At 39.2% G+C, this 27,593-nt stretch overlaps 2 protein-coding genes across 2 annotated transcripts in view; one reads left to right on the plus strand and one right to left on the minus strand.

The window, feature by feature from the left end:
• Window positions 1–15,896, plus strand: part of LOC108712315 (pro-interleukin-16-like) — a 72,090-nt gene extending 56,194 nt beyond the window's left edge. The window contains exons 16-20 of the mRNA XM_041588272.1: window positions 1,248–1,431; window positions 5,003–5,104; window positions 7,027–7,273; window positions 14,652–14,783; window positions 15,445–15,896. Coding sequence (XP_041444206.1) covers window positions 1,248–1,431; window positions 5,003–5,104; window positions 7,027–7,273; window positions 14,652–14,783; window positions 15,445–15,620 — 841 coding nt within the window. The 3' untranslated portion in view covers window positions 15,621–15,896. The remainder of the gene's footprint in view (window positions 1–1,247; window positions 1,432–5,002; window positions 5,105–7,026; window positions 7,274–14,651; window positions 14,784–15,444) is intronic.
• Window positions 15,897–18,718: 2,822 nt separating this feature from the next.
• On the minus strand, window positions 18,719–26,517 carry stard5.S (StAR related lipid transfer domain containing 5 S homeolog; the record flags this gene model as incomplete). Its single annotated transcript, NM_001096296.1, is given in 6 exon segments — window positions 18,719–19,088; window positions 20,176–20,269; window positions 21,071–21,188; window positions 22,569–22,701; window positions 24,264–24,313; window positions 26,361–26,517. Coding segments are annotated over 6 exon segments (633 nt in total). The 5' UTR covers window positions 26,451–26,517.
• Between the last annotated feature and the right edge of the window lie 1,076 nt (window positions 26,518–27,593).

Below are 27,593 nucleotides of genomic sequence, written 5' to 3' on the forward strand. Positions count from 1 at the left end.
ACTTTGCTAAAAAGTTCTGATTGGGTTGAGCACTGTGATGAATAAGCTGAGCTCAGGAGAGGTGGTTAGGAGAAAAAAATAGGATCAAACAGCTAGAGCAGAGTTTCTATGGGAACCAGCAATGCTATCTGTTCATTGGCTGTTAGATTAGAGGGTGTGTTAAGTAATCTGAGCTGAGAAGAACTGAGCATGCTCATAAGTCAACAGCCAAAACAAATTCCTGAGGGAGGGGGGCGAGTAGGTTAGAGGAGTAGAAGGAATTCTAAGTGATTAAGGGGATTCTGCAGCCTAACTGTTAAACTTTTAACAACCAGAGTTATCTAAAGATTTCAAAGACTGGAGGGGGTTTACATGTCCTTTAATGTTACATATGATGCTGATGCTGGTGGGCACATTTCTTCACTGCTACGCCCTAAAATCAGACCAATGCTTTCCTATATATTGTTGTGCATGTATAACCAAGGTGCTTTGGTCCCAAATAGCTGAGCACCTGAACTTAGCAATATTGTTCTGGTACACTGGGAACCCTGCACTTAAACCCTGCTCTAAGGAAAGGAAAGAGTAGTTAAATAGATAATATATTATGGTTGTGCACTGTACCTTATCTGCATATTTAGTAGGAGAAGGTGATGCATACTTATTTGCTTATATTGGTTCATGTGTGTAGTTTACATAGCCCATTCTGTATGTCTGGACAGTATAGTCATGTTAATTATAAAGTTAAGCTAAATACTCAAGCTCCTATATTAAAATATACAAGATGAACTAATACTTATTATTATCTTATCTTATTGTGTAATATGATCAGTGATCTTTATTTACTTATTTCACGTGTGATTTTTTATGGACACTTTGCCTTTTAATAATGAGTAGTATGTACTTGTGACACTATTTAAACACTGAGACATGTGATATTTAATTAACTCTGAGGAAGTGCCGAGTATCAAGGCACGTAATGCGTAAGTTTTGAACACCCATTGCCGTGCCGGTTGTTATCTCTATGTGTGTTTTAATAAAGCCTTGTTGATATTAAATTGAGTGCTCTCCATGGATGATTTGGCCAGTGCTTTTTTCTTTTATTCGTTATCAAAGAAATAAAGTTCATGGCTATATCTACATGTTGGTTTCTCTTTACAAGGTTTGGTCACTAATCAAAGCTTTCAAGCAGAAAACAACAGCAACTTCTAAATGCTAAAAAGTTAAAACCTCTAAAAAGTTTTAATCTAAAACTTTCTCGGTTTTTATAGCTTGTCTGAATTAAGAGAGTACGGAGCAGGACAACCAGAAAAGGAGAAGGAGGAGGATGTCCGAGAACAGTCACTTGCATTGCATTCAGTGCCTGCTGGCCAGTCTGTCATATCTCTGCTCCCAAGAGAAGAATTAACTGCACTGATAGAGGAAGTCAAAGGGCTAGATGAAGAAACACTGAAGGTCTGTAGTTCTTTTTTTTTTTTTAATTCCTATTTAACAACAGAATGATTGCATTTGTGAGAAGAATATACATATTTTGTTGCTTCAGTTAATACTAAGGACAATGGATATGCATCTTTTGGAATGCAATGTTTTATAGTCTACACTAAAAAGCAGGTAAAGCTTCATACGTTTCTTTATTACGGTATGTACTAACTAGTCTGCTGCCATACATATTTAATTCATTGTTTGGGACTGTTAATTTATAAAGCAGTTATCAGGCCCTTCAGAGTTCATAAAAGAGGACTTTACCCAAAATATTGCTTTTTCCATCATGAAAGAAGATTTAACTCTCAGCAACGTTCCTTTATATATTTTTATTAAAGGAATACAGTTATGGGAAAACATGTTTTTTTTTTTTTCAAAAAAATAGTTCAATAGTTCTGCTCCAGCAGAATTCTGCACTGAAATCCATTTCTCAAAAGACCAAACACATTTTGTTATATTCAGTTTTGAAATCTGACATGGGACTAGACATATTGTCACTTTCCCAGCTGCCCCCGGTCATGTGACTTGTGCTCTGATACTGCTGTACTGCAAGTTGGAGTGATATCACCACCCCCCCCCCAGCAGCCTAACAACAGAAAAATGGGAAGGTAACAAGATAACAGCTGCCTGGTAGATCTAAGAACAGCACTCAATAGTAAAAGCCAAGTCCCACTGAGACTGATTCAGTTACATTAAGTAAAAGAAATTACAGCCTGTCAGAAAGTAGTTCAATCCTAAAGTCACATGACTGGGGCAGCTGGGAAACTGGAAATATGTCAGATGTCAAATTTCAACATGCAATATAAAAAAATCTGTTTGCTCTTTTGAGAAATGGATTTCAGTGCAGAATTCTGCTGGAGCAGCACTATTAACTGATGTGTTTTGGAAAAAACATGTTTTCCCATGATAGTATCACTAACACATTCTGTTATCTGGATTTGACTCAATGTAGCAGATGTCAGTATCAGGGCCTCATGGCTAAATTTGCGGAGAAGTCTAGGTCAAGGAGGAAGCACTAGGTATAAAGTCCATTTGTGGTAAACAAGGGGTCAAGAAGGATCTTAGTCATGTTTCAGGCAAAAGGTTCAAATGCAGCCGGCAATCGGTCATGGTCATGAACAAAACAGAGGGTCAAAAGTCCAATAAACTATAATAAAGAATTAAGTAAAAACCAGGAATGCCAAGAAGTGCAACCTATTTTCAGATATTAAACCCGTGTCTTGGTGATCCTTTTATTTTTAATTTTCTCAAGTTTTTGGTGCGATGACATCACTCCCACGGTGCGGCGTGATGACATCAGTGCATGGCCATCTAGATACAGCCTGGAATGCTGACATATTGCTTTTAAAAACAGTTATTTTTACAGTACTTTTGAACATTTTTATTAAAACTATGTTGGAAAGTTGCTTAGAATGACATTCTTCACTATACACAATAGTCTTTGGTTGGAGATATTAAAGGGTTTTTATTGTTGTTTTATGAATAATTTGATATAAATCAGATGTATTTTTTATATATTTTGTGTAACTGTTGTCAAATACAAGAATCTGCTTGTTACAGGTCCCCATACTTTCTTCCAGCAAGTCTGAAGTAGCCCCTTGTACTTTATCTCAATACTTTTGTTTTCAGTTATTACATCTGTACAACAGTAATAAACACACTATACAAATGCACTTTCAGACCCTCCTCAGGGAAATCTTCAGTCTGCACCTGGCAGTTCAAAGGCATGAGTAACACAAAGCAAGTTGTGTGTAATATGGTGTGCACCTACACAAAACACATTTTCCTTATGAGAAAGTGAATTTACTGTTCCAATCTTCCCATTTCATCATGGGTTCCAAATGGGTGGTCTAATTCATACACAGGGCTGCTTAGTGAGCACAACCACCTTTTCCTGCCAGAGATGGATTTACACCTCTATACACCATATTTGTTTTTATGCAAGCTTTCATACCCACCTATGCATTTCCTCAGGAACACCAATGTAGTACTATCAAAAATAATTCCAGGCTTTTTATTAGGGAGAAAGAAGTAGAGATCTGCGAGAGAGAGAGAGAGAGAGAGAGAGAGAGAGAGAGAGAGAGAGAGAGAGAGAGGCTCACTAGCGAAACACAGAGGATTGGATTCATAGTCATATTCTGCAACTGGAAAGCATTTATACTTAGGTAGAAAGATATTTAGAAGCTGATGATTTTCATTTTCTTTAATTGTTGTAAGTATTTAAAACAATATATCCCCTTTGAAATAAAAGACACCCAGTTTGCCCAGGTGCAGTAACCAACCAATAAGAAATATTTTTATTTTTAAATAGATGACCAGTAAATACTACCTGCTGATTGGTTGCCACTGGTGATTAGTCCTGTAACAAATTCTGCACATTTTATTACATAACATATCAGACAGTTTCAGGTACCACCTATGAATAATAAAATCACTCTAATTCAGCAGTAGGATTTATGGGATAATGCACCGCTGACATCAATTATTCCTGGGATTCCTGGGATGGTTCCCTATGACATTGTGCCAGAACAGTTCTAATGCAAAGTGATTACTCGGGGTTTCTGAATAGAGAATGTTTATCCCTATGGGGTTTTTCAGAATGTTCTTGATACATATCCTCTGACCCCCAACCAGTGGCTCTCAAGCAATATGTTGCTCACCAACCCTTTGGCTGTTGCTCCCAGTAGCAGGAGCTTATTTTTGAATTCCTGGCATGGAGGCAAGTTTTGGTTGCATAAAAACCAAGTGTACTGCAAAACAGAGTCTCCTGTAGGCCGCTAGTCCACATGGGGCTACCAAATAGCCAATAACAGCCCTTATTGCCCCCTTTTTTATGCTTGTGTTGCTCCCCAACCATTTTTTACATTGAATGTCGCTCATGGGTTATAAAGGTTGGGCGTCCCTGCTCTAATCCCTGCACAGTAACTATGAAATTCTGATGTCAGATATACAAAGAGATGAGCCCAGTGTTGGACTTGGACACCAGAGGCCCACCAAAAAACTTTAGACCAGGGGCCCACTCTCAGTATTATTTTCTTCCTCTCCTCACTCAACCTTCTAGAATTTTTTCTTTACATATTATAATCTATTATTCCATCTATTTAGTCTCTTTGTTCTCATAGAAATAAGGAATGTCCATGAAATAGGCCAAATGTTTAGCAACATGAGGAACCACTGACACCTGGGCCCACCGGGAGTTTTCCTGGTATCCCGGTGGGCCAGTCCAACACTGGATGAGCCTAAATCCATGAACTGAACTAGACTACAGTGTTCCCTCCCCATTCAGAAATTTCCTATTTCTCCTGGGAGGTTATTGTGAGCATGCATCATCCATTCCATCATACTGCATCCTGAATTTGCCCCTTATCCTTCCACCTTATAAACAGGATATGACCTCTTGCTTTAGTCTTCCCCTTTAGCAAAGCATGCATTAATTCAATTTGGGTCTCCCACTACCTGTTTGCATTTCCCATCGGGAAGGATATAACTTTACTGTATGTCCTTTGCTGTTGGTTTTCTAATTATGTACTTTTCCTTTGTCCAGCAATTTGATGACATCCATGTTGTAGTTTTGCATAAGGAAGAGGATACTGGCCTTGGATTCAGTCTTGCAGGAGGACTTGATTTGGAGAACAAAACTATAACTGTATGTTTCATTATATAGTTGTTGGATATGTCCAAATATTGATTATTTACTGCTTGTCCTACTGTTAAACCTGGGATAAAATAATGATTGAACACATTTCATCTCCTCACTATCGTATTTTGTTACTTCAGTTCAGTTGGGACCTGTTACCCAGAATGCTAAGGACATGGGGTTTTCCAGATAACAGATCTTTCCATAATTTGGATCTCCATACCTGAAGTCTACTAAAACATAATTTAAACATTAATTGAACCCAATACATTTGTTTTTCACACAAGAAGGATTAATTATATCTTAGTTAGGATCAAGTACAAGGTTCTTTTTTATTACAACAGTGAAAAAACAATATTTTTAAAAAAATGTGAATTAATTGATTAAAATGGGAGATGGCCTTCACATAATTAAGAGTTTTCTGGATAACGGTTTCCAGATAGTGGAACTAATACCTGTACAATATTTTGGTGGCTGTTTCACAAATATATGCCATCCCATATCAACAGTATACATAGTACACATTCATGCCTGTCACAGAGGAGAGTAGGCAGTGTCATGTGAGCATTCTTAGAATTATTTATGGATTACATTGTATTGTACCTGAATAAATTATAATTTAAAGTTGATTTGTAGAGAAATAAGTAAAATTTTATTTTTTCAAGGGTTTAAAAAAGGTGAACAGATTCTTACTGCCAACTGGGGCTTACAGCTAGCACCTTTATCTCATAGATGCGGTACCTGCGGGTTTAATTTGCAGGTGAAGCCTTAAATGAGATGCCACTTTGCATGTTGCTCACTCCCTGAGAATTTTAGACTTGTACTGAGATTTAGGGGAAAGGAGACATTTCTCTCCAGCCATCTATATGTTTCTGTGTATGTAATTATTAGGGTCTAGCAAGGACTCACTTACTTACTTCAGATTGTTTGAAAAGCATAATACAGTAAAATCCCCAGCATAAAGTGTAAAAATAGTTTAAAAAAAGTATAGTGTTATGTTTTATTAAAGGGAAACTCCGGGTTTCAAACCAAAATTTGATAAAGAGGCCCACATAACCCAAAAACCCCTAATATACTCATCACAGTTACCTGTTTCTTTAAAAAGTATAAATAAATGCCATTTTCTATGCTGCAATCCAGCTGTTTAACAGTTCCTCTCTTTCTGCATCATTTGAAATCCTGGCAGCGAAGGAGGGACTAAACACCAATGTTACAAAAAAAAACTTCTCCACAGCTTACAGACAGCATGCAGGAACTACATAACCCACAATGCATTGCAGGGGGTTTGGAGGATACAGGCTAAGGACAACTGGCTGCTGATACAAAGTAACAGTAGTCAGCCAGCTCAGCAAAGTAGTCAGACAGATCTGCAGGAGACCACAGGGCTAGGCTTAGGGAATTGTTCCAAACCATTAAAAATCATCAAAAATCGACATACTTAATTGATGTATATTGCAAAGTTGCTTGAAATTATGTTTACTTTTCAAAAAGCTTAAGTTGTGTTTTTGTGGAGTTCCCCTTTAATCATTGATATAAGTAGAGCAGCCAGCAGGGACCTTGGTTTGCTGGACCTGCTCAATTTAATACACTTGGGGACATGCTTAAGGGCTCCACATTTCTATCATCCACATTTTGTTATACTCTGGCCTATGAACATGTGGTGTGTTGAACCACTAAATCACGAAAGATGGCCAGCAATATTATAAGGGTTAAGTGAAAGTCTACAAAAAATGGTTTCGTTTAGCTGATGTAACTTCATGTCTGATATACACAGACATTAGAAGATACAGCAATTGAGTGATGGCCCTGAATATTTGGGATATGCGTGACCCTCATACAGGCTATTCAATTTGATGCCAACCTGGCAATTATGAATATATTTTTGACTGTCTGTATATGCACTGACTGACCATATCTAATTCTTGCCATAGGTGCACAGAGTTTTCCCCACTGGGCTGACTGCTCAAGAAGGAACAATCCAGAAAGGAGATAAAGTTCTATCCATCAATGGAAAGTCATTGAAGGAAGTTACACACAATGATGCTCTTGCCATTTTGCGCCAGGCACGCGACAATAGACAAGCTGTTATTGTCATAAAGAAAGGGAACGATGGAGAGCAACCAGCAGAATCACTAGACTCAGCATTCTCTGCTCTAACTGATGACTCAACAGCAACAAGTAGGCAATTTGACTATACAGTATCAGACTTTCCTTGAATAAGGAGCAGATTTATCAAGGGTCGAATTTCGAAGTGAAAAACTTCGAAATTCGATCATCGAATAGGTGTAATACGATAGTCAACGTCAAAGGTTTTTCCCACTAAATTGAAATCAATGAAATCCTTTGAATCGTTCATATAGGTTATAGGAGGTTCCCCCATAGGCTAAACAGCAATTCGGCAGGTTTAAGGTTGCGAAATGTCGAAGTTTTTTAAAGATACAGTACTTCGATTTTCGAATGGTCGAATTTGTGAAGTATTTTCAATTCGAATCGAAGTCGAATTTGACCTATGGTCGAAGTACCCAAAAATAACTTCAAAATTCGAAATTTTTGGAATTCGAAAACTCACTTCATCCCTTAGTAAATGGGCCCCTAGTCATACAAAACACTACTTTTGCACTAATATTGATAATCATTGATAGCTTGATTTTATAGCTAAAAGCTGAATACTGTATAGTAGCTAAACTAACACTTGAGGGAGCCATTGTCATAAATTACATGTTGCTAAACGATGTACACACCATAGATTGTTTGCAGTACTACATCGTTTAGCCAGTAAAAGTAAACAAAGTAAGCAGATGTATTGGTTTTCAGATTTTTGAGGTTCAGCTCTGTGATGGGGTGAATTTATTTTTTTTTGTTTGTTAATGCTAATTTGTTTTGCTGGCCAGTAATCTGTGTAAATAGCTATGTGTATAATGTATGTAAATACTTTGGGTGTTATTTAGCTTTGGTTAACAAACTGAGGCCTACTTTGTTTGAAGCATGTGACTCAGCTGTGTTCAGAGTATATGTAAATGGTGCTAAAACAAATGTATATTGAAAGCTGTTTTTGCTGTATGTTAAGACACAAGTGTGCATGGAAAGGTTTACTTTTATATATAATAGTGACATTTATTGTACAAAGCACTTACCTACAGCTCTCAGAGAAGCCACTTCCTAAAGGGGTGGGCAGCCTCTCCTAATGAATATTTATAGGGTAGATGCTGATCACATGGTGTCAGCATAGAGCAGTCTGGAAGCTATAAAAGCTGCAGACTGAAATCATTGGGGGTGTTAAGCCTTTGTGAGAGATTGTTCTGGAGCTCAGGTGTGTGTGTGTGGTGTGTGTGTGTGTGTGTGTGTGGTGGTGTGTGTGTGTGTGTGTGTGTGTGTGTGTGTGTGTGTGTGTGTGTGTGTGTGTGTGTGTGTGTGTGTGTGTGTGTGTGTGTGTGTGTGTGTGTGTGTGTGTGTGTGTGTGTGTGTGTGTGTGTTTTTTTTTTTTTTTTTTTTTGCAGGGTTATTGCTGACCTCCTGCTGGTGAAAAGAGCATACTGCAGCTTTGCACATTATTTTCTTCATTTGCATGAAAAATAAAGCACAAACTTTCCACTGAAGAGCTGCCTGGCTACTGTACTTACATGCACCCAGTGACATATGGTGTCAGAAGTGGGATAATATTAAAGTGCCACATAAGGCAATGCCAGGGTACAGATGTGGAAAAGACAAGCCTGGAGAGAATCCCCAAAAATTACCCAGAAGTCACAGCAGGGTGCAAAAGTGAGCACAAGATCACAGCAAGGAGTAAAACTAATAGGCGAGTGGAAGAAACCTGCAAGGAAAGCGAGAATGTCCAAGCGGGACGATGATGCTTCTTCCAGAGGCCCTTCACATGATTCTCCTGAAGGAAAAGAGGAAATTCCAAGTGAAGCAGAACTCCTTTCTGGTGCCATGGGAATTGCTACTGCTGAGCTTACAGTGAAACCAAAGGCACATATCTTAAAGGCTTCTACAGAAAAGGAAGAGCAGCCTACAATGCCAGAGACTATTGCATCTTTACCACCTTCAGGTTTAGATGAACTTCTGAAATGGATGGTTCTGAAACAAATAGAATCAGATCAGAAGCACAAGGTGGAGGAGCGAAGATGGAGGCAAGATGAGGCTAAAAGGCGAGAAGAGGAGCAAAGGAGATTTCAACAAGAGGCACGGGAGCACCGTGAGGAAATGCTGATGCTACAACAGATGCAGCACAAGCAGCTTGCTGAAATACTGCAATCCTGGAAAGAGTCCTAATCCTACAAGTCTTAAAGATCTCCGCCTGACTAAATTGACTGCAGATGATGATATTGAATCCTATATCACCATGTTTGAAAGAGTTGCTCAAACGTGCGTTTGGCCCAAAGAACAGTGGGTGATACGTCTTGCTCCGTATTTAACTGGCAAAGCACAGAAAGCATACAGCAGTTTAAATGCCAGAGATGCACAGAATTATGACTGTGTGAAAGATGCCATATTTCGTCGATATGAGCTAAATGCTGAAACTTTCAGACAAAGATTCAGGACATACAAGTACAACAACTCTGAAGGTCCTCGTGAGGCATATGCCCAGCTTTATGAACTGTTGTTAAAATGGATTCAACCAGAAAAAAAAACTGGTGAGCAAATCCTTGAAATTATTGCACTGGAGCAATTGGTTGAAATTCTGCCTGAGAAAGCAAAGTTATGGGTACAGGAGCATCGTTCTGAAACAAGCTCAAAGGCAATTGCTCTAGCGGAGGACTTTTTGCTAGCAAGAAGGGAAGCAGAGCAAAGAAATACTGTACGATACAAACCCTTTCCGCAAAAAGAACCACAGCCCAGAGTAAATCCTCAAGACCGTGGAAATGTAAAATGCCACAGCTGTGGAAAACTTGGACATATTGCCAGATTTTGTCATAAAGTACAAAACAAAAGTAACCCTACTAATGTTGTTGGAGACAATGGTGGTTTCTTGGTTGAAGCACATGTAAATGGCCAGAAAGTGCAAGCCCTATTGGATAGTGGAAGTCCCCAGACACTGCTTAAAGCTGGTCTATTAAGAAATCTTAATATTTTAGGAAACACCACGATAACCTGTGTCCATGGTGACAAGAAAAAACATGCTTTGGCCAAAATACAAGTTAAAGTTGGATCAACTGTCCACAGACTGATTATTGGACTAGTCACCAAGTTGCCTTACCATTTGATTATTGGAAGAGACTTTCCTAGTTTTCTAAGTTTGTTGCCACAACAGAGGACAGAGTCTCCTATGGTAGCAGTAACTACGAGGGCACAAGCAAAGCAAGCTGTTGCCAGTGAGGAAACCTGGAATAAACTTTTCCCCTTTTCTTCAGATTTGTTTGAAGGACAAGGTAAGCCTGGTAAGACCAAAAGGGAAAAGAGACTTTTAAAGGCTCAGTGGAAAGCAGAACACAATGAGCCCAAAAGAGACTTTCTTGCTACAGTCAATTGGGACATTGATATTGAAAAGGCTCAGAGAAAAGACAGCAGTTTGTTGCCATTATTTAAAAAGGTTGTAAGTAATTCTGAAATACCTGATGAACAGCCTTGCTATGTTTTGCAAAATTGTATCCTTATAAGGGTAAGACAAAACAAAAAATTGGGGGTAATACAAGAACAAGTAGTGGTTCCTAAAATGTTTAGGGAGGAAATAATTCGTTTGGCCCATGAAACACCATGGTCTGGTCATATGGGTAGAGAGAAAACCCTGAATAGGATCTTATACAGATTTTTTTGGCCAGGTATTCATCAGCAAGTAGCTGAATACTGCAGTTCTTGTCCTGTATGCCAGAACACTGCACCTGTTAAGCCAAGTGACAAAGCTCCCTTGATCCCAATACCAGTTGTGGGGAAAGTATTTGAAAGGGTAGCAATGGATATAGTTGGCCCTTTAGAAAAAAGTAGTAAGGGTAATCAGTACATACTTGTTGTTTGTGATTATGCAACAAGATACCCCGAGGCCATACCACTAAGAAACATTACAGCAAAATCTGTGGCAGATGCCCTAATTAAAATATTCAGCTCTCTTGGTATTCCCGAGAAATCTTAACTGATCAGGGAACAAATTTTACCTCAAGTCTTTTAAAAGAGCTGTATGTACTACTTGGAGTAAAAGCACTGAGAACTGCTCCTTATCATCCCCAAACTGATGGTTTAGTAGAGCGGATGAACCAAACCTTAAAGTGTATGCTTAAAAAGTTTGTGGGGGATGATCCAAAACACTGGGATAGATGGTTACCCTATCTTCTTTTTGCCTATAGAGAGGTACCGCAAGCCTCTACTGGTTATTCACCTTTTGAATTACTTTATGGAAGATAACCTAGGGGTATCCTTGATGTAATTCATGAAAACTGGGTAAGTGATGAACATAGTCCTCAAAGTGTCATTGACTACATTGATTGTATGAGACAGAAATTGTGCAAAATGTCAGAAATGGCACAACAAAATTTAGCTGATGCTCAGTCCAATCAAAATACCTGGTATAACAAACGTTCAAGGGAACAAACATTTAAATCTGGTGAAAAAGTCCTACTTTTACTTCCCAGTCAGCAGAATAAACTAATGGCTCGTTGGCAGGGTCCCTTTCAGATTTTGAGACAAGTGGGTCCTGTAGATTATGAAATTCAGATTCCAGGTAGAAGGAACAAAAAGATTTATCATGTAAATCTCCTAAGAAAGTGGAAGGAGAGGAAAGAAAATACTTCTTTGATGGTGTTGCAGGAATGTTCACCTGATATGGCTGAAGAAGCATATCAGAGACTGGACAGAGAAAGTTCTGAAGCCTGTAAGATTAATATATCTTCTGTGCTAACTTTAGATCAACAAACAGAACTGGGCAAGTTATTAGACAAGTACAATTGTATTTTTGTGACAACACCAGGTAGAACTAATCTTATTGAGCATGTCATTGATACAGGTGATGCAAAACCTATTCGTCAGCAACCCTATAGGATGCCTGAAAAATACAAACAAATTATAAAGCAAGAAGTAATGCAGATGTTAGAGTTTGGTGTAATTGAACCTTCTGTAAGTAATTGGTGTTCACCAATAGTACTGGTTCCAAAAAAAGACAGTTCTATTCGTTTTTGTGTTGATTTCAGGAAAATCAATCTCATATCTAAATTTGACTCATACCCAATGCCACGCATTGATGAGTTAATTGACCAGCTGGGTGGAGCTAAATTTATCTCTACCATTGACCTGTCAAAGGGTTATTGGCAAATACCCTTAGATCCAGAGTCTCGAGAGAAAACAGCATTTGCAACTAGCCAGGGACTCTTTCAGTTTGTAACCATGCCATTTGGTCTCCATGGGGCGCCTGCTACTTTTCAGCGCCTTATGGACCGCATCCTAAGAGGGCATGATTCATACTGTTCGGCTTATTTAGATGATGTGGTGATATTTAGCCCAGATTGGCAAAGTCATCTCCGACATCTAGATACTGTTGTGTCTCTTATAAAATCGGCTGGTCTTACAATTAACCCGAAAAAGTGTGCTCTAGGTTTTACAGAAACCAGATATTTAGGTTATATTCTAGGAAATGGCAAGGTAAAAGCTGACAAAACCAAAATTAAAGCCGTTGCTGAGATTCTTCCACCAAAAACAAAGAAAGAGGTACGTTCTTTCCTAGGTTTGGTTGGATATTATCGGAGATTCCTGCCAAATTTCTCTGAAATTGCTGCTCCATTGACTGATCTCACTAAAAAGACCAAGTTATATGGAATCCACAATGTGAAGTAGCTTTTCAGAAGCTTAAAGACATGTTATGTACTGAACCAGTTCTTAAAAGTCCTAATTTTGATTACAGATTTATAGTACAAACTGATGCATCTGAGAAAGGTTTAGGTGCTGTACTGAGTCAAGAAATTGATGGAGAGGAGCACCCTGTGCTCTACATAAGCCAAAAACTATTCCCTAGAGAAACTAGGTATAGTGTCATTGAAAAAGAGTGTTTAGCAATAAAGTGGGCACTAGAGTCATTAAGATGTTACCTACTGGGTCAAGAGTTTTCCTTAGTGACTGATCACCACCCACTTATATGGATTAACAGAATGAAAGATAAAAATGCAAGAGTTACAAGATGGTACCTTGCAATCCAACCATTTAGATTTACAGTTCACCACCAGCCGGGTAGTCAACATCACAATGCTGACTATTTATCTAGATATGGTGCAGGAACTGAAAAGGAAGAATAATTCTGTCTTTGAGGAAACTCATGTTCATGTGAGTACTGATAAGGTTTTTTTGAGTATTTCTGAAGAAGGTACCCTTCTTCTTAAGGAGGGGGATATGTGATGGGGTGAATTTAGTTTTTTTTGTTTGTTAATGCTAATTTGTTTTGCTGGCCAGTAATCTGTGTAAATAGCTATGTGTATAATGTATGTAAATACTTTGGGTGTTATTTAGCTTTGGTTAACAAACTGAGGCCTACTTTGTTTGAAGCATGTGACTCAGCTGTGTTCAGAGTATATGTAAATGGTGCTAAAATAATTGTATATTGAAAGCTGTTTTTGCTGTATGTTAAGACACAAGTGTGCATGGAAAGGTTTACTTTTATATATAATAGTGACATTTATTGTACCTACAGCTCTCAGAGAAGCCACTTCCTAAAGGGGTGGGCAGCCTCTCCTAATGAATATTTATAGGGTAGATGCTGATCACATGGTGTCAGCATAGAGCAGTCTGGAAGCTATAAAAGCTGCAGACTGAAATCATTGGGGGTGTTAAGCCTTTGTGAGAGATTGTTCTGGAGCTCAGGTGTGTGTGTGTGTGTGTGTGTTTGTTTGCAGGGTTATTGCTGACCTCCTGCTGGTGAAAAGTGCATACTGCAGCTTTGCACATTATTTTCTTCATTTGCATGAAAAATAAAGCACAAAACTTTCCACTGAAGAGCTGCCTGGCTCCTGTACTTACATGCGCCCAGTGACATATGGTGTCAGAAGTGGGATAATATTAAAGTGCCGCATAAGGCAATGCCAGGGTACAGATGTGGAAAAGACAAGCCTGGAGAGAATCCCCAAAAATTACCCAGAAGTCACAGCAGGGTGCAAAAGTGAGCACAAGATCACAGCAAGGAGTAAAACTAATAGGCGAGTGGAAGAAACCTGCAAGGAAAGCGAGAATGTCCAAGCGGGACGATGATGCTTCTTCCAGAGGCCCTTCACATGATTCTCCTGAAGGAAAAGAGGAAATTCTGAAGAGCTGCCTGGCTACTGTACTTACATGCGCCCAGTGACAAGCTCCTTTGTTATATATATAGATAATCAAAACTGGCCTTTAGTCTGAGAAGATGCTTTATAACTATATCATGATAACAATGATAATGATCTGACAGTCATCTGTAGACAGAAATACTCTCTACTATTTTACACTAATATTGCTGCATACTTGTTTCGTACATACAAGTAAAGTCGATATCTCTCTATTATTATCTATTATACAATTCATATTTAAAGGTTGCTTCTTCTTAATGTTAAGTTTAATTTATTAGCCTTCTTATTCTTTTCCAAGAGTTAATGTAGCGCTCTCTTCTCAACAGATTCTGATGACACAGGGGACATCGTTGTCGTTACTCTTGAAAAATCCTTGGCTGGACTCGGATTCAGCTTGGATGGTGGGAAAGGCTCTGTACAAGGAGACAGACCTGTCATTATTAACAGGATTTTTAAAGGTGTGTTGCTTTACAGCTCAATTATTTGCAAATCTGGCATCGGGAAAGCTGTAAAATAGGAAGGCAATCTCCCATACAGCCCAGTTTAAGCAAATAAATTGAATTTTTTAAAAAAGTTGACCATTACACATGTGAAAGTGATACAGAACTTAGATTGTAAGCTCCATTGGGGGCATGGACTGATGTGCATTTATATTCTAAGCAAGGTTCTTGTATTTGATTCTAAACAGTGCTCCATGATCTGTTATTGATATACCTTAACCGATTCCACCTTGTTGGAACCTATGGATTGATTATATTGTGACCTTGAATTAGGCAGTAGCTATATCATGGTGTTGGTAATGTGAAACTTGAGCATCTGAGATGTAACTGGTGAAGTATTTTAACTTGATTGGTCTTAAGTAAAAGAGGTGTGTGGTTTGGTGCCTATATATGCTGTTATCTGATAGCCCTCTCTAGAGCTTATGATTAAGTGCTAAGTAAGCATGAATCACAGTCTATCTGTAGGATTTTTTTTTCCGAATACATTAAAAGCCATCATGAAGCCATATATTTCTAAAAAAAAAATATTTTATTTTAGCTTTAGGTTGTACATGAGTACATATTGAGTATTGCAATTCCAACTGTATTACAAAAATGATATCTATATTTGTTTCTGCAGGTGTTTCAGAAAAGAATAATGCAGTGCAGTCTGGAGATGAACTACTGCAGCTGGGAAACATCAGTTTGCAAGGTCTCACGCGTTTTGAAGCATGGAATGCCATTAAGACTTTACCAAGTGGGCTTGTCCAAGCTGTCATTAGGAGAAAAAGCCCTTACTCCACTGTGAACCAATAGAGCATTAGGATAACGTTTGATACTTTACTCTCATAACTAGCATTCAGACATAACAGAGCTTTAACACATGTGGGCACATTTACTTAGCTCGAGTGAAGGAATAGAATAAAAAATACTTCGAATTTCGAAGTATTTTTTTGGCTACTTCGACCATCGAATTGGCTACTTCGACCTTTGACTACGACTTTGAATCGAACGTTTCGAACTAAAAATCATTCGACTATTCGATAGTCGAAGTAATGTCTCTTTAAAAAAAACTTCGACCACCTACTTCGCCGCCTAAAACCTACCGAGCACCAATGTTAGCCTATGGGGAAGGTCCCAATAGGCTTTCCTACCAATTTGGGATTGAAGGAAAATCGTTCGATCAATGGATTAAAATCCTGCGAATCGTTCGATTCGAAGGATTTAATCGTTCGATCAAACGATTTTCCTTCGATCGTTTGATCGTACTAAATGCGGTAAATCCTTCGTCTTCGATATTCGAAGTCGAAGGATTTTACTTCGACGGTCAAATATCGAGGGTTAATTAACCCTCGAAATTCGATCAATAGTAAATGTGCCCCATCTTGTTCTAGATGGGAGCAGATTGCATTATAAGATATGAAATGCCATTCTTTCTACTGATTCATGTCACAGATCTACTCTAACATGATGTGACTTTGCCATTTCTCCATCTGGCTATTTCTAAGCAAGGCTCCACATTAGACCACTCAGTGGCAAACCACCTTCTTGGTATCACTAAGGGAATATTTGTATTGTGCAGATGTAATGGAGGTTAGAAGTTCCTGAATGTGCAAAGTGGTCAGCATGCTTTTGGGCAAGACTGGTACTCTGGCACAGTTTGTTGGGCTGTTTTGCTGTGGATACCAAATACACACAGAAATAGACACACACATGTGAATAATTTCAAACTGGCAAATGCAATACATTAACATAAAGCAATTGTACTTATTTCTCTGCATTTACATGCTTCTGTCACCGCTGGTACTTTTAGACCACACAAATGCTATGTAAAAATGACAGGATCAATCAAATATAACCTTATGGGAACCACTTATTAATATTTATGACCATTTACATACGTCCAAAACATCTGGTTATTATGAATAATCATTACATTGTTAATAATCAATATTAACACATTGCACACTAGTCTTTAGTGGTCTAACCTGACAATTGATTAGAAATAATGTGCTGATGGGCAACTAGTAATCCTACTTGAAATACAACTCCACCAGCTGCTGGTGGGATGAATACAGTTAGTTTTGAGAAGAGGAGAGTTAGTATGACATCTAAAGGGTTTAATGTTGGACATCACTGCTAACCAGGCTTTCCATAATAGTAGCCTAGAGGGCTTTACAAATTATTGCAATTTTCTTGTAATCCAAACTTACTGCCTTTTTCACCCCAGTGATCTTGATGGAGTTTCAAGGAAAATGCACGGAAATGGATTTGCAAATCCAATGCAATTTTAGCAGTTTGCAGTTTATATTAACTCATTAATACGGTATGCATATAGAAACACTGTTATTCACATCAAACTCAGTCTATTTTCTCATTGTCGGAACTGAGATTAGGGATTGCCCAACCATGGTTTTCATTGTTGGTGAGCCAACTCCTCTAATGCCTGCAGAATAGGCAGATGATGTTAATGGAAGGAGTTCTCACCTACTCACCTTCAGGATGCATTTAGGAGATTAAAAATGGAAGTTTAAAAAGGCCATGGCAATAATGGGTCATGACCTACCCGGTATTTTTTCTAATGTAATTACACTCTGGCAGAGCACTATTGAAACATTCTAATTAAGTCAACAAGCCTTCATTGCACTAGGCTGGCCCAGTCAAAATCAACAGTAGGAACACTTGCCACCACTGTTTTCAGCTGGCTGTGAAGCCCCCGAGCCCATCATGCAGTCTGTTATTTGATTTAATGGAAACCACCTGGCTGAGGTGCTTCTAAGCCTGCTGAAAAGTGTCAGAACATACTACATGTGCTATGTGGCCAATGAAACTGCTTGATTCCCTTATATGAACACCATCCTAAATTATGCAATATTTGTTTTCTTGGCATTTTTGTATATACCTTAATTTTTGCTTGTGTGCGATCAGTGTAAATAGCTATTTTTCTAAATGCTAATAAAATAACTTTTGTGCAGATTCAGTAAGCAGAGCTACTTGTATTCATAAATCATCTAATTTGTCATTTATTTTGTTTTACTTTCCAAAGCAACTAAAGTGCAAGTAGATTGTGATATAATAAGAAAGAGAGGAAGCATAAGTCTAATTACTTATAGCAACCAATCAGCAAATAGCTATGAATACTCTACTATGCTAGAAATAACAGCAAATATCTGATATGGTGGATATGGGCAAAGGCACTAATGCGATTTAATACCTATATTAATAAATAAGCCTAGTATGTGCAGGGTTTTTCAGGGCAATGGAGTATTAGGTCCAGTATGGCACTTTCTGCTTCTAACAGAAGCAGCTAAAGCTTACAGTGTGATATTGTATGCTCTAGGACTATGAAGACAGGGTTTACAAATCATCTGACACCATTATTCTTATTTATACCTGTTGAACATGATAGGAATACCAAGGGAGGGTGACAAAGAGCTGACAAATTGTTCCTCCCGTGTAAAGCTAGTAGCAATAAGACAGAATAGCCAATGTAGTACATAGATCCATTGAGCTGGATGATATCTATTTCTCAACTAGTGTAGGACAATAAATTAAGAGATGGGAACATCAAGAGAATGGGTATGTAAAAAAGTTTTGTTGTCATGTCCATTGAAATAACAATATAAAATAGCAGGACTACAATAACTCTCCAATGAGTTCCTTCTTTCATTCACCTAAGGCTTTTGCAAACCTGTAAAACTTTTGACATTTGAGACACAATATTCTCTAAGTTCTACATATACCATGAAAAAGGTCAATGTGAAAGTCACACGCTAAATTAGGAGAGATGATTATTGCGTATGGATTGGTGCACAGGGGTCAGAGTCTAGATGTACTGTATTTATCTGACTGTAATTAACACAAGCAGTCTTATCCCATGTCACCAATTAAGCCACCTGTACCTTGACAACTCTCTTTAAGGCCTAATGTTTAAAACCATATGGCCAGCTGCTCTTGAGCCACAAGTCACAGAAACTCTTTAGGGATTCTGGGAGTTGCAGCAGAAGAATAGTAATGGACATTTATGGATAAGTCACTCCATTGTGGATAGTGATGTGATTTCTTACAGTCTTAATTGACCTTTTCTATTGGAATGCCAAACGATGGAAGATGTTTTGCGGAGATATTGAAGTATGTCATACAGTCGCTGCCTTCACAGCTTTTGTAAAATTGCTGTAAAAATTAACCATGCTATATGGAAAAAATGATTCCACAACAGATTTAGGAAGATATCCACTAAGATCTGTCTGAAAGAAGCTTAATACTCGGGTTTTCTTCGGTTCTCTGTAGAAGGAAAAAGAAAAAATAAATTCCAATAAAGAGAGGTACAAAAAAACAAAAATGTTGTGCATCAAAATCAAAAGTCACATCATGGTATGTTTAAAATAATTACAGCCAACTATTGTAACTAAGCTACAGCTCTCATATGACTACCATAACTCTACATGATAAAACTTCTCCATTACCAGTCGTATTATGACTACTCCTATCCTGCTCTTAAATCTTGCATCACAGACAAGCAGCAATAAAATAGCAGGCAGTAAATACAAAGTGACACATAATCCATAGAATGTATTATTCTAATATGCTTTGGCGTTGTTTTTAAAAGCTGAATATATTAGTTATATTCGCCCATTGATTACTTGCATGGATTAACTTAAAAATCAGAGGGGTTTTTATTGACTAAATACTATGAATGATTTGTGTTCCTAAGAAATGCACTGCAGACCACCAGCGGTTCATCCTTGCAGATTCCAGATATTCCAACTAATTTGTAAATGGCCTTTTTGAGCCAGGTGAATGGAAATTGAGGACCTTATGAGAGACCGGCTCTGTTAGTCCCTATGACTTGTACATGCTGCAAGGCTGTCGAAAATGGAGGCCCACAGACCAGATGCGGCCCATCATCATTTTACTGTATTATGGCCCTCAAACATGCTGGATGAGAAATACCCACTACATGCAATTAGACGTGAAGGGTGGAGGAGACAACATATGATTGACAGCTGAGATTTACAGATACTTAATATCAGGTATAGATGTTTTAATAAAACAACAATTTGGGTTACATGTGTAATTTGAAAAGGATTCTCAGCATTCTGTGGCTGGGTGACAGGTTCCCTTTACTATTTCTAGGCCATGTGCTAAGAATGTGTTTGGTGTAAATAATGATTTTGGATAACATCTATATGTAAACATTTGTGTGATCAGGGTATGGCCTCAGTGGAACAAACTATGTGATCGCATACTGGTTTATGTTATGTTATATATTTATTCACAGCTTTACTTTTGAGTCACACAATATACAATTATTTGAAAAATGTTTAATGTTAAAATGTCCCTTGAACAGTATTTCTATGTGAATTCTTACCCTGGAACAGGTATACAGAAGCAGCCACACGGATGGTTAAATCCTCTGACAAAGCCTTTCTGAGGTGGGCAACCAGGGTGATCCACATTTGTTGCTAAAATAAAGTCACACAATGTAAACAAAATACAGTACCGTGCACCTGGGCATACGTTGGAACGGTGTGCCATCCTCTGGTTTTGTATATATATATATATATATATATTCAAAGGCCGCACTCTAATCCAGTTTTTCTGTATTCTTGTGGGTGCAGGTTCAAAACCTTTATTGCATAATTTATCACATAGAACCGCACTATATATGGGAATCTGAGCCTGAGACTAAAGCGTCTAAATGTTGGATTTTCATTCTGCAGTTCTAAATCTTTGGTTGAACTACATGTGCCAGAATTTGATTGTAGTTTTTACTGACATATTTGAATCAATACCAAAAGCCTAAAAGTCAAGGCCCCAAGCCTTAAGGTGGCCATAGACACACCAATATTCAGTGTGTTTATGGTGGGAGATGAGCTGACCGATATCGACAGAAGGCTTGGATAATGGTCAGCTCGTCGATCCGGCTGGCTGGAAAATGTTGATTGGGCAACTTTAAAGGCACCTCGAACATCGCCCACTGTTAGTGCTTAATCGTCAGATAATCTATTGTTTCTTCTTGTATATCTGACAATTCCCCAACAGTTAGTATTGGAAGTTGTCCTGTAAAAAGATCGTAATTGTAACATCTATGGCCACCTTAAGAGAGATAGATAGCATAAAGGCCATATTATGCACTCAAGCAAAAGAAACCAGTTTAGCCAGTTACCTGCCGCTGTACTGACCTAGTTGGACATCACTTTTAAATGACTGATTTAAAGAGCAAAAAAAGCATATAACTGTCTCCTATGTCTGACCATACTCACCATTAGAAGATATGGAGCCATCCTCATACTGCTTGATTAATACCACATCTACAAAGTCTCTTGGGGCAATAATACCCATGGCAGCAGATGGTGTTACTGTTTGACATACTGTGATATCCTACATAAAACAAATCAAAAATAATGCGAGTGAGACTGTGAAGCTTCCATAGTCTTTTTAAAAATGATATAGACAATTGCGGTGTATCTGCATAGCAGAACACACGTCTTGCTGACAACCAGAATTTTGCAAAGCAATAAATCAACCAATCAGTATGAAGCAGCCATGCTTTGTGTACTGTTACTGTACCGCTGAGTGATAATTTGTTTCATATTTTCTTTCATGTGAATGGGAGCTGTATTATCCCCAGATAATACATTCTCTATAGCATGTATGAGCCTTGTGAGACCTCATATATGTTGTTCAATATGGTTAATGATCACTGCTTTATGGGGATTTGTAAAACATAAAAATCTGTGTATATCCACTAAAGAAAATATGGGTCATTTACATTTGCAAGGGCAGTGAGAGAAAAGTTGAACTTTAACTAAAAGTCGTCTCTTTCGTTCCACTGCGCATGCGTCTGCCCCGGGAAATTTGAAGAGCAAAGGAGCATTGAAGAGGATTGATCCATGGTGCTCGCTGGCACAACCCCAGGTCGGGTTCAGTTTTCTGCTGATAGGAGCAATGGCTCAGAGTGTCAGGTAAGTAAATACAATCACTTGGGGGTGCCTAACTTTTGGCACCCTCAAGTATAAAATGACTTCCCTTCTCTTTTAAACACAACTGTGCGGCATCTGTTGATGCAGTGTAACATCCCGCTTGGAGTCAAATCAGTGACCTGGTGTATCCATGCTGTCTGCATTACCTCTACCCTATATTTGACCTGGCCTGTTCCCTGACTACGGTCCCTGGTCCTCTGTCCTTCCTGTACATGTTATGGTTCCAGAACTCTCCCCTTAGTCCTCTCACTTTAAGACCTGGCTGCATCCAAGTAGCAGAGGGCTCCTCCCGAAGCAAGAGGCAGTTATTATATGCAGAAGCCTGAGCCGAGACCGGGACGATGGTGTATGTTTTGCGTTTTGAGATTCCATAAGTAATGTGCAGGGTGCAAAAGAGCTCAGTTTGACGCAAATATCTTTAAAGAATGGGGGTCAACATACAACTGACTGCAGGGAAAATTGTGGGTGCGATTTCTGCAGATGCTTGCCCTACTCTTATAGTTGCAAATGTTTTGCACACCATGTTTAAAAAACACATACAGATAAGCCTATGCTAATTATTCTTTTATTAAAATCCATGTTATTATAGCCATTGATGCACTAATATATTTACATACAGTAAAAGAAACATAAATTATGATTTATATGGATGAAAGATATCCAGCTAATACATAATGGAAATTATGACAACATTTGTAAAACTATATTGTATTGGAACAAACAGATCAGTATAGAATCTTGACCTGTTGCCCCTTAAATCCTCTCATGTTATACTCACATCAGCAATAGCATCAATAAGGTGGAATTTATCTACATTATTATCCCATTTCACTCTTAGGCCACCAGGCTCTGGCTTTAAACACTCCCAAACATCTTCTAGTTTCGCTGATACTATTCCCTCCCCTTTGTACCTGAAATATAAATACAATTGACATCATTAGCAGTGCATAGAAGAGGGTTCCTTTTTATAGCCAAAACTAGTATTTTCATTCTTCTTCACAAATCTGTTTATCAAAATATGTTGAAACGAAATCTTTTAAAAGATGACTCATTGTCCAAACCTAATTATGGCTGTACCCGCTAATGATTGGTGCTAAAGTCAAAATGGCCATAATGACACAGGTGTGGGCCTACAATTGGAGCACCAACAGCTCAAACAACACACAATGACACTTTTCAATAGAAAAATGAGTGATATTTTAAATGATACGGTAGGATCATGAGCCATATTATACAAGTTTGCTCCAAATATAGTTGGTTCATTCTGAAAGGCTTGAACACTTGCACTGTTTCAAACAAAAAGGCCTTTCACAGTAAAAGGGGAGGTTTAACTTTGAGTTAAGTTGCAGCATATAGAATGCTTAATTAGAAGCAACTATTCAATTGGCCTTCATTTTTGATTTATTTTAATTTCTATTCAGGCCCTCTCCTATTCATATCTCATTTATTCATATCAATGGATTGCTAGAGTAAGTTGGATCTTAGCAACAAGTTTGCTAAAATTGCAAACTGGAGAGCTGCTGAATACAAAGCTAAAGAAACCTTAAACAATAAATAATGAAAACCAATTGCAAATTGTCTCTGAATATAACCCTCTCCATCATACTAACTTTAAACTGAATAGCACAGTTAAGCTTCTGCCCATATAAAGGTAGATCTGCTTGTTTGGTGTGGTTGCAAAAGAAGGAAATCTGAGCCTGATTTAGCCACAAACAAACTAGGCCAAATAACGATCATTAATCAGACTGACATTCTGCACAATAATGCAGGGACAATGCAAATTAATCCTGCTGCTTGCCTGAATACCGGCTCATGTACAGTATGTAATATATAAAAACATTCTCCTTTTTTAATATTTTTTTTATTTCCCTTTCGTCTTAATCAAATATTGTTCTGGTGATCAAACCATTCCCATATTTACTAGTTGTGTATATAGTAGTAAGGCAGTTATGGTTAAGTAGAAAGATGGAGCTTAATATTATTAATTTACTTAACAAATTATAATGTAATATCATAACCTCAGTTTAAAAAACATACATACAACCAGCAGATTTTAAACCAAACATGCCACTTTCGTGGTTGAATATCCACACTACAAAAGGTCAATATTTAACCAGCATAAAAGGCAGCATTTAAAAGGGTACATACACATGAGCACTCACAGTAGCTTTTACCATGCATTAAAGTTGTGCTCATTCAAGGCCACCTGAAACCTATGCCCAAAGGCAGAGCTGTTCTTTATGAGGAGGAGGAGCTGGGCACATAGTAAAAAATGTCTGACGTGTGAACACAAAACCCTCATAAAAAAATTATTATGGGGTGGGGCGCAAGTTGAGATGACTGAACGTATTGTAAAATTCGCTTTGTATGAATCTGTGTGTGGTTTACACACAGTAATATCAGGGTTAAACTCTTGGCTGGGGAAAATCCAACACACACAAACAAACACACTATACACAGTTAGATTACATACAGGTTTCCTGTAAACTCTGCTGATGGTCTCCAGTACACAGCAACTTCTCTCTGTTGAACAAAATAAAAAGTTATTCCACATTTAACTTGTCAGTTATTGGCATCTTGATGCATCATACATATATAGTCACCTAGTAGCTGAGATAAGACACAAGGCCTTAAAGATCAGGCATTCATCAGATTTTCCATACAGTCATATCATGCTCATTTTGCTGCAGAATGCACCACAACACTGCAGTATTAATGTTTTCACCCTAATAAAAATACACAGTTGGGCTTATTTACGTACATGTGTGCTAAATTACACCAGTGCTGGCAGCCATAGCAATCAATAACAAGCAGCACTTAGATTTCATGAGCCTATCATACTACAGAAAATTAAAACAAAGGTCTGATTGGTTACTGTGGCTTGCTGCACTGGAGAAATCTAAAAATAACCAAAACTCCACTCCACTGCAGCCCCCATAAGGAATCACTCAGGAGTAAGAGGGTGCCAGGTCACATCTGATGTCACTTCTGTCTGCAACTAAACCTTGTGCCCAGTCCCCTCCCTTCCCCCCCAGCCTGAGTGTTACACCGGGTAAATGCCCCAAACGTTTTACTTACCCCTTAGGGCAGATTCAGGCATTGGAGTTCATGAACGCCATTGTCAGCTGCTTCGGTAATCTTCCGGATGAGACTAGCGCTTCGACAATATCCGTGAGTTTAGGTGCTTGCCAAGAGAAGAAGATGGCACCCATAACTCTGATGCCTGAATCTGCAGTGAGGGGGCATTTGTCTAGAGTAACACTTAGGCTAAGGGGAGGAGGGAGTGGTGTCTATGTAGGGTAGGGTCGTAGGGGTTTTTTAACATTAGGGTTCAATTCTCCTTTAAGGTGGCCATACATGGGACATATCAGTCCTTTAGACCGATTTGGCATCTTATCTATCAGTGTATGGGGCCTCCAACTGGTCTCCCTGATTGATATCGGGCCAACAATTGGCCAGATATGGATCGGAGAGGTGCATTCCCTTGTTTGTAATCTGATCGTTCCGTATCGGGTTAAGATCCGCTTGTTTGGCGACCTTATTGTGTATGGCTACCTTTAGATGACTGTCCAGTTAGATGAAAATGGCTCAATTCATGTTTTTAACAATTAGATGCATCTGCTCCTAAGAAGTGTTCAGATTCCTAAGGACACAGACTTGCCCTTGCTCTGCCTTATTCTGTGGCAAGCCCCAGCACTTTTGCAGGGTGCAAATCCAAACCATGTGGAGGTATGCCCCTGTCCTCACTCTTACCATGATCACTCCTCTGCCTGCCATCTGATATTTTGCCTTCCCTGCCCACACTAGGAATAACACACAAAGCAAAGAGCATCCAGCACAGCACACTGTAATGCCTACTTGCACCTGTGTAGTAGAGCCCCAGAAAGGTGTATGCAGGGCTGGAACTAGGGGTAGGCATATAGAGGCACGTGTCTAGGGCGCAAAGCTTGGGGGGCGCCAGGCAAGTACCTCACATGCAGCCTACCCCTAGTCCGGCAATTGTGAAAAGTGGGTGCGCTTTCTGAAGTCAAAGTGCTTTGCGCACGTGCGTACTCGGTTGCGCGCGGTTACCGCACGCGCGTACTTAGTTGCGCACTGCTGCGGTAGCCTTCAGCGCCCGGCACTGGGTGTATGTTGTACAGTCCCTTATTTTAATTTTGTGGATCTGGATGTCCCTGGAAACCTAATGTCAGCAGATGTGGCCATGCCCTTCCACAAACATTCTTTTCAAGCAGCGAGTGGGCCTGTGAATGATTAGGGGTCAGTACATGAACATGGATAATACAAAGACTACACCTAATACAAATTCCAATGATCCTTTAAAAGCAGTTCTGGCTACTGAACTACAGCGCTACAATATGTATCACAAACAGAATAGAGTGTCATATTCTAGATAATATCTCATCCCCTGCCCAGCAAAACTCTTCTGCTCCATTCACTGCAGTGTGACTCACAGGCACAAACACTAGTGTACAGCACCCAGGGCCTTACTTGTCAGTACAGTGCAGGTACATGTGATAATACGGCTGCAAAGCCAGGGCCATAGATTTGTATCCATTCATTTACTCACGGTTCTTTTGCAGAGTTTCCAGCCGCTCTCGTCTGTAGTGTAGGACAGCAGTTTGTCGGCGGCCGATCTCGCCAGCTCTGCGTGTTCCATCTCTGCAGTGAGCAGAAACCTTCTCAATTTAGGGGGATCCGGAGTTCTGCGGGGAGAGATGACAACCGATCAGCTGTAGAGAGGAGGAACAGACTCCTAGCCCCGCCCCTCACCGGCTCCTTCTCACGCCACGCCCACCAGCCGCCCACTCAGATCACCTCTGCTATAAGTGACTCACACAATTTACCTCACTCTCTTTTCCTGCTTCTCATACTGTATTGTTTACCGTCTCTGCCCAGGTGTAGTCAGCACCGATGGTATCGCCATGGCAGGAAAATCTATTCTAGGTCCATTCTGTTTTGCTTTTAATATGCAAATTAGGGCTGTATCTATGGGCCAGGTGAAAGGCAAAGGCAAAAGTCATCTCCTCACTTAATCCAGTGGATTTCCAGACGCTCTACCACATAGCTATGATGCACAACATTTAGGGGCCTATTTATTATGCGGCATAAAACAATATTCTCCCAGAAAAGGTGTAAAAAGCTGTGTATTATAAAAGGCTTGTTTATCAAGGTGTCTTTCATTTTACACCAGGCACCCCGCAGATTTGTCGCTATTATTATACACTGTTCATGTTGGACTGGGGGCCCTGCGCCCACTGGGACTGCTACCTCAGGGGCCCCCACACAGTGTCGGACTGGGCATTTCGCACTCTGTGCTAGCAATGCGCCCCTCACTGGATATCCCATTGGAGATCTTGAGGTAAGCCTGGGGGCGGCATTGCGAATGCCGCCTCAGGCGGCGTTGATGCCTGAAATGCGCCTGGGACACCAGAGCACACCCAAAAACTTTAGACCATGGGCCCACTCTCAGTACTATTCTTCTTCTTTACATGCTATAATCCATTAATCCATCTATTTAGCTTCTTTGTTCTCATAGAAATTGATAATGACCATGAAATAGGCCAAATGTTTAGAAGCAGGAGGGCCCACTGACACCTGGGACCCACCGGGAGTTGTCCTGGTACCCTAGTGGGCCTGTCCGACACTGACTGACTGTTTCAGACCTATGTAAATTCCAGTGGAAGTTGCTCAAAGAAAAAACGATTGAAACAAATTACATCATTTTACTCCATTTATTACACAGCCATGTGTGCCAAATTATTCGGATGTTTTTTCCATCACATAATAAATCTGCCCCTTA

This window comes from Xenopus laevis, chromosome 3S (genome assembly GCF_017654675.1).
Source record: "Xenopus laevis strain J_2021 chromosome 3S, Xenopus_laevis_v10.1, whole genome shotgun sequence".
Lineage (NCBI taxonomy): Eukaryota > Metazoa > Chordata > Amphibia > Anura > Pipidae > Xenopus > Xenopus laevis.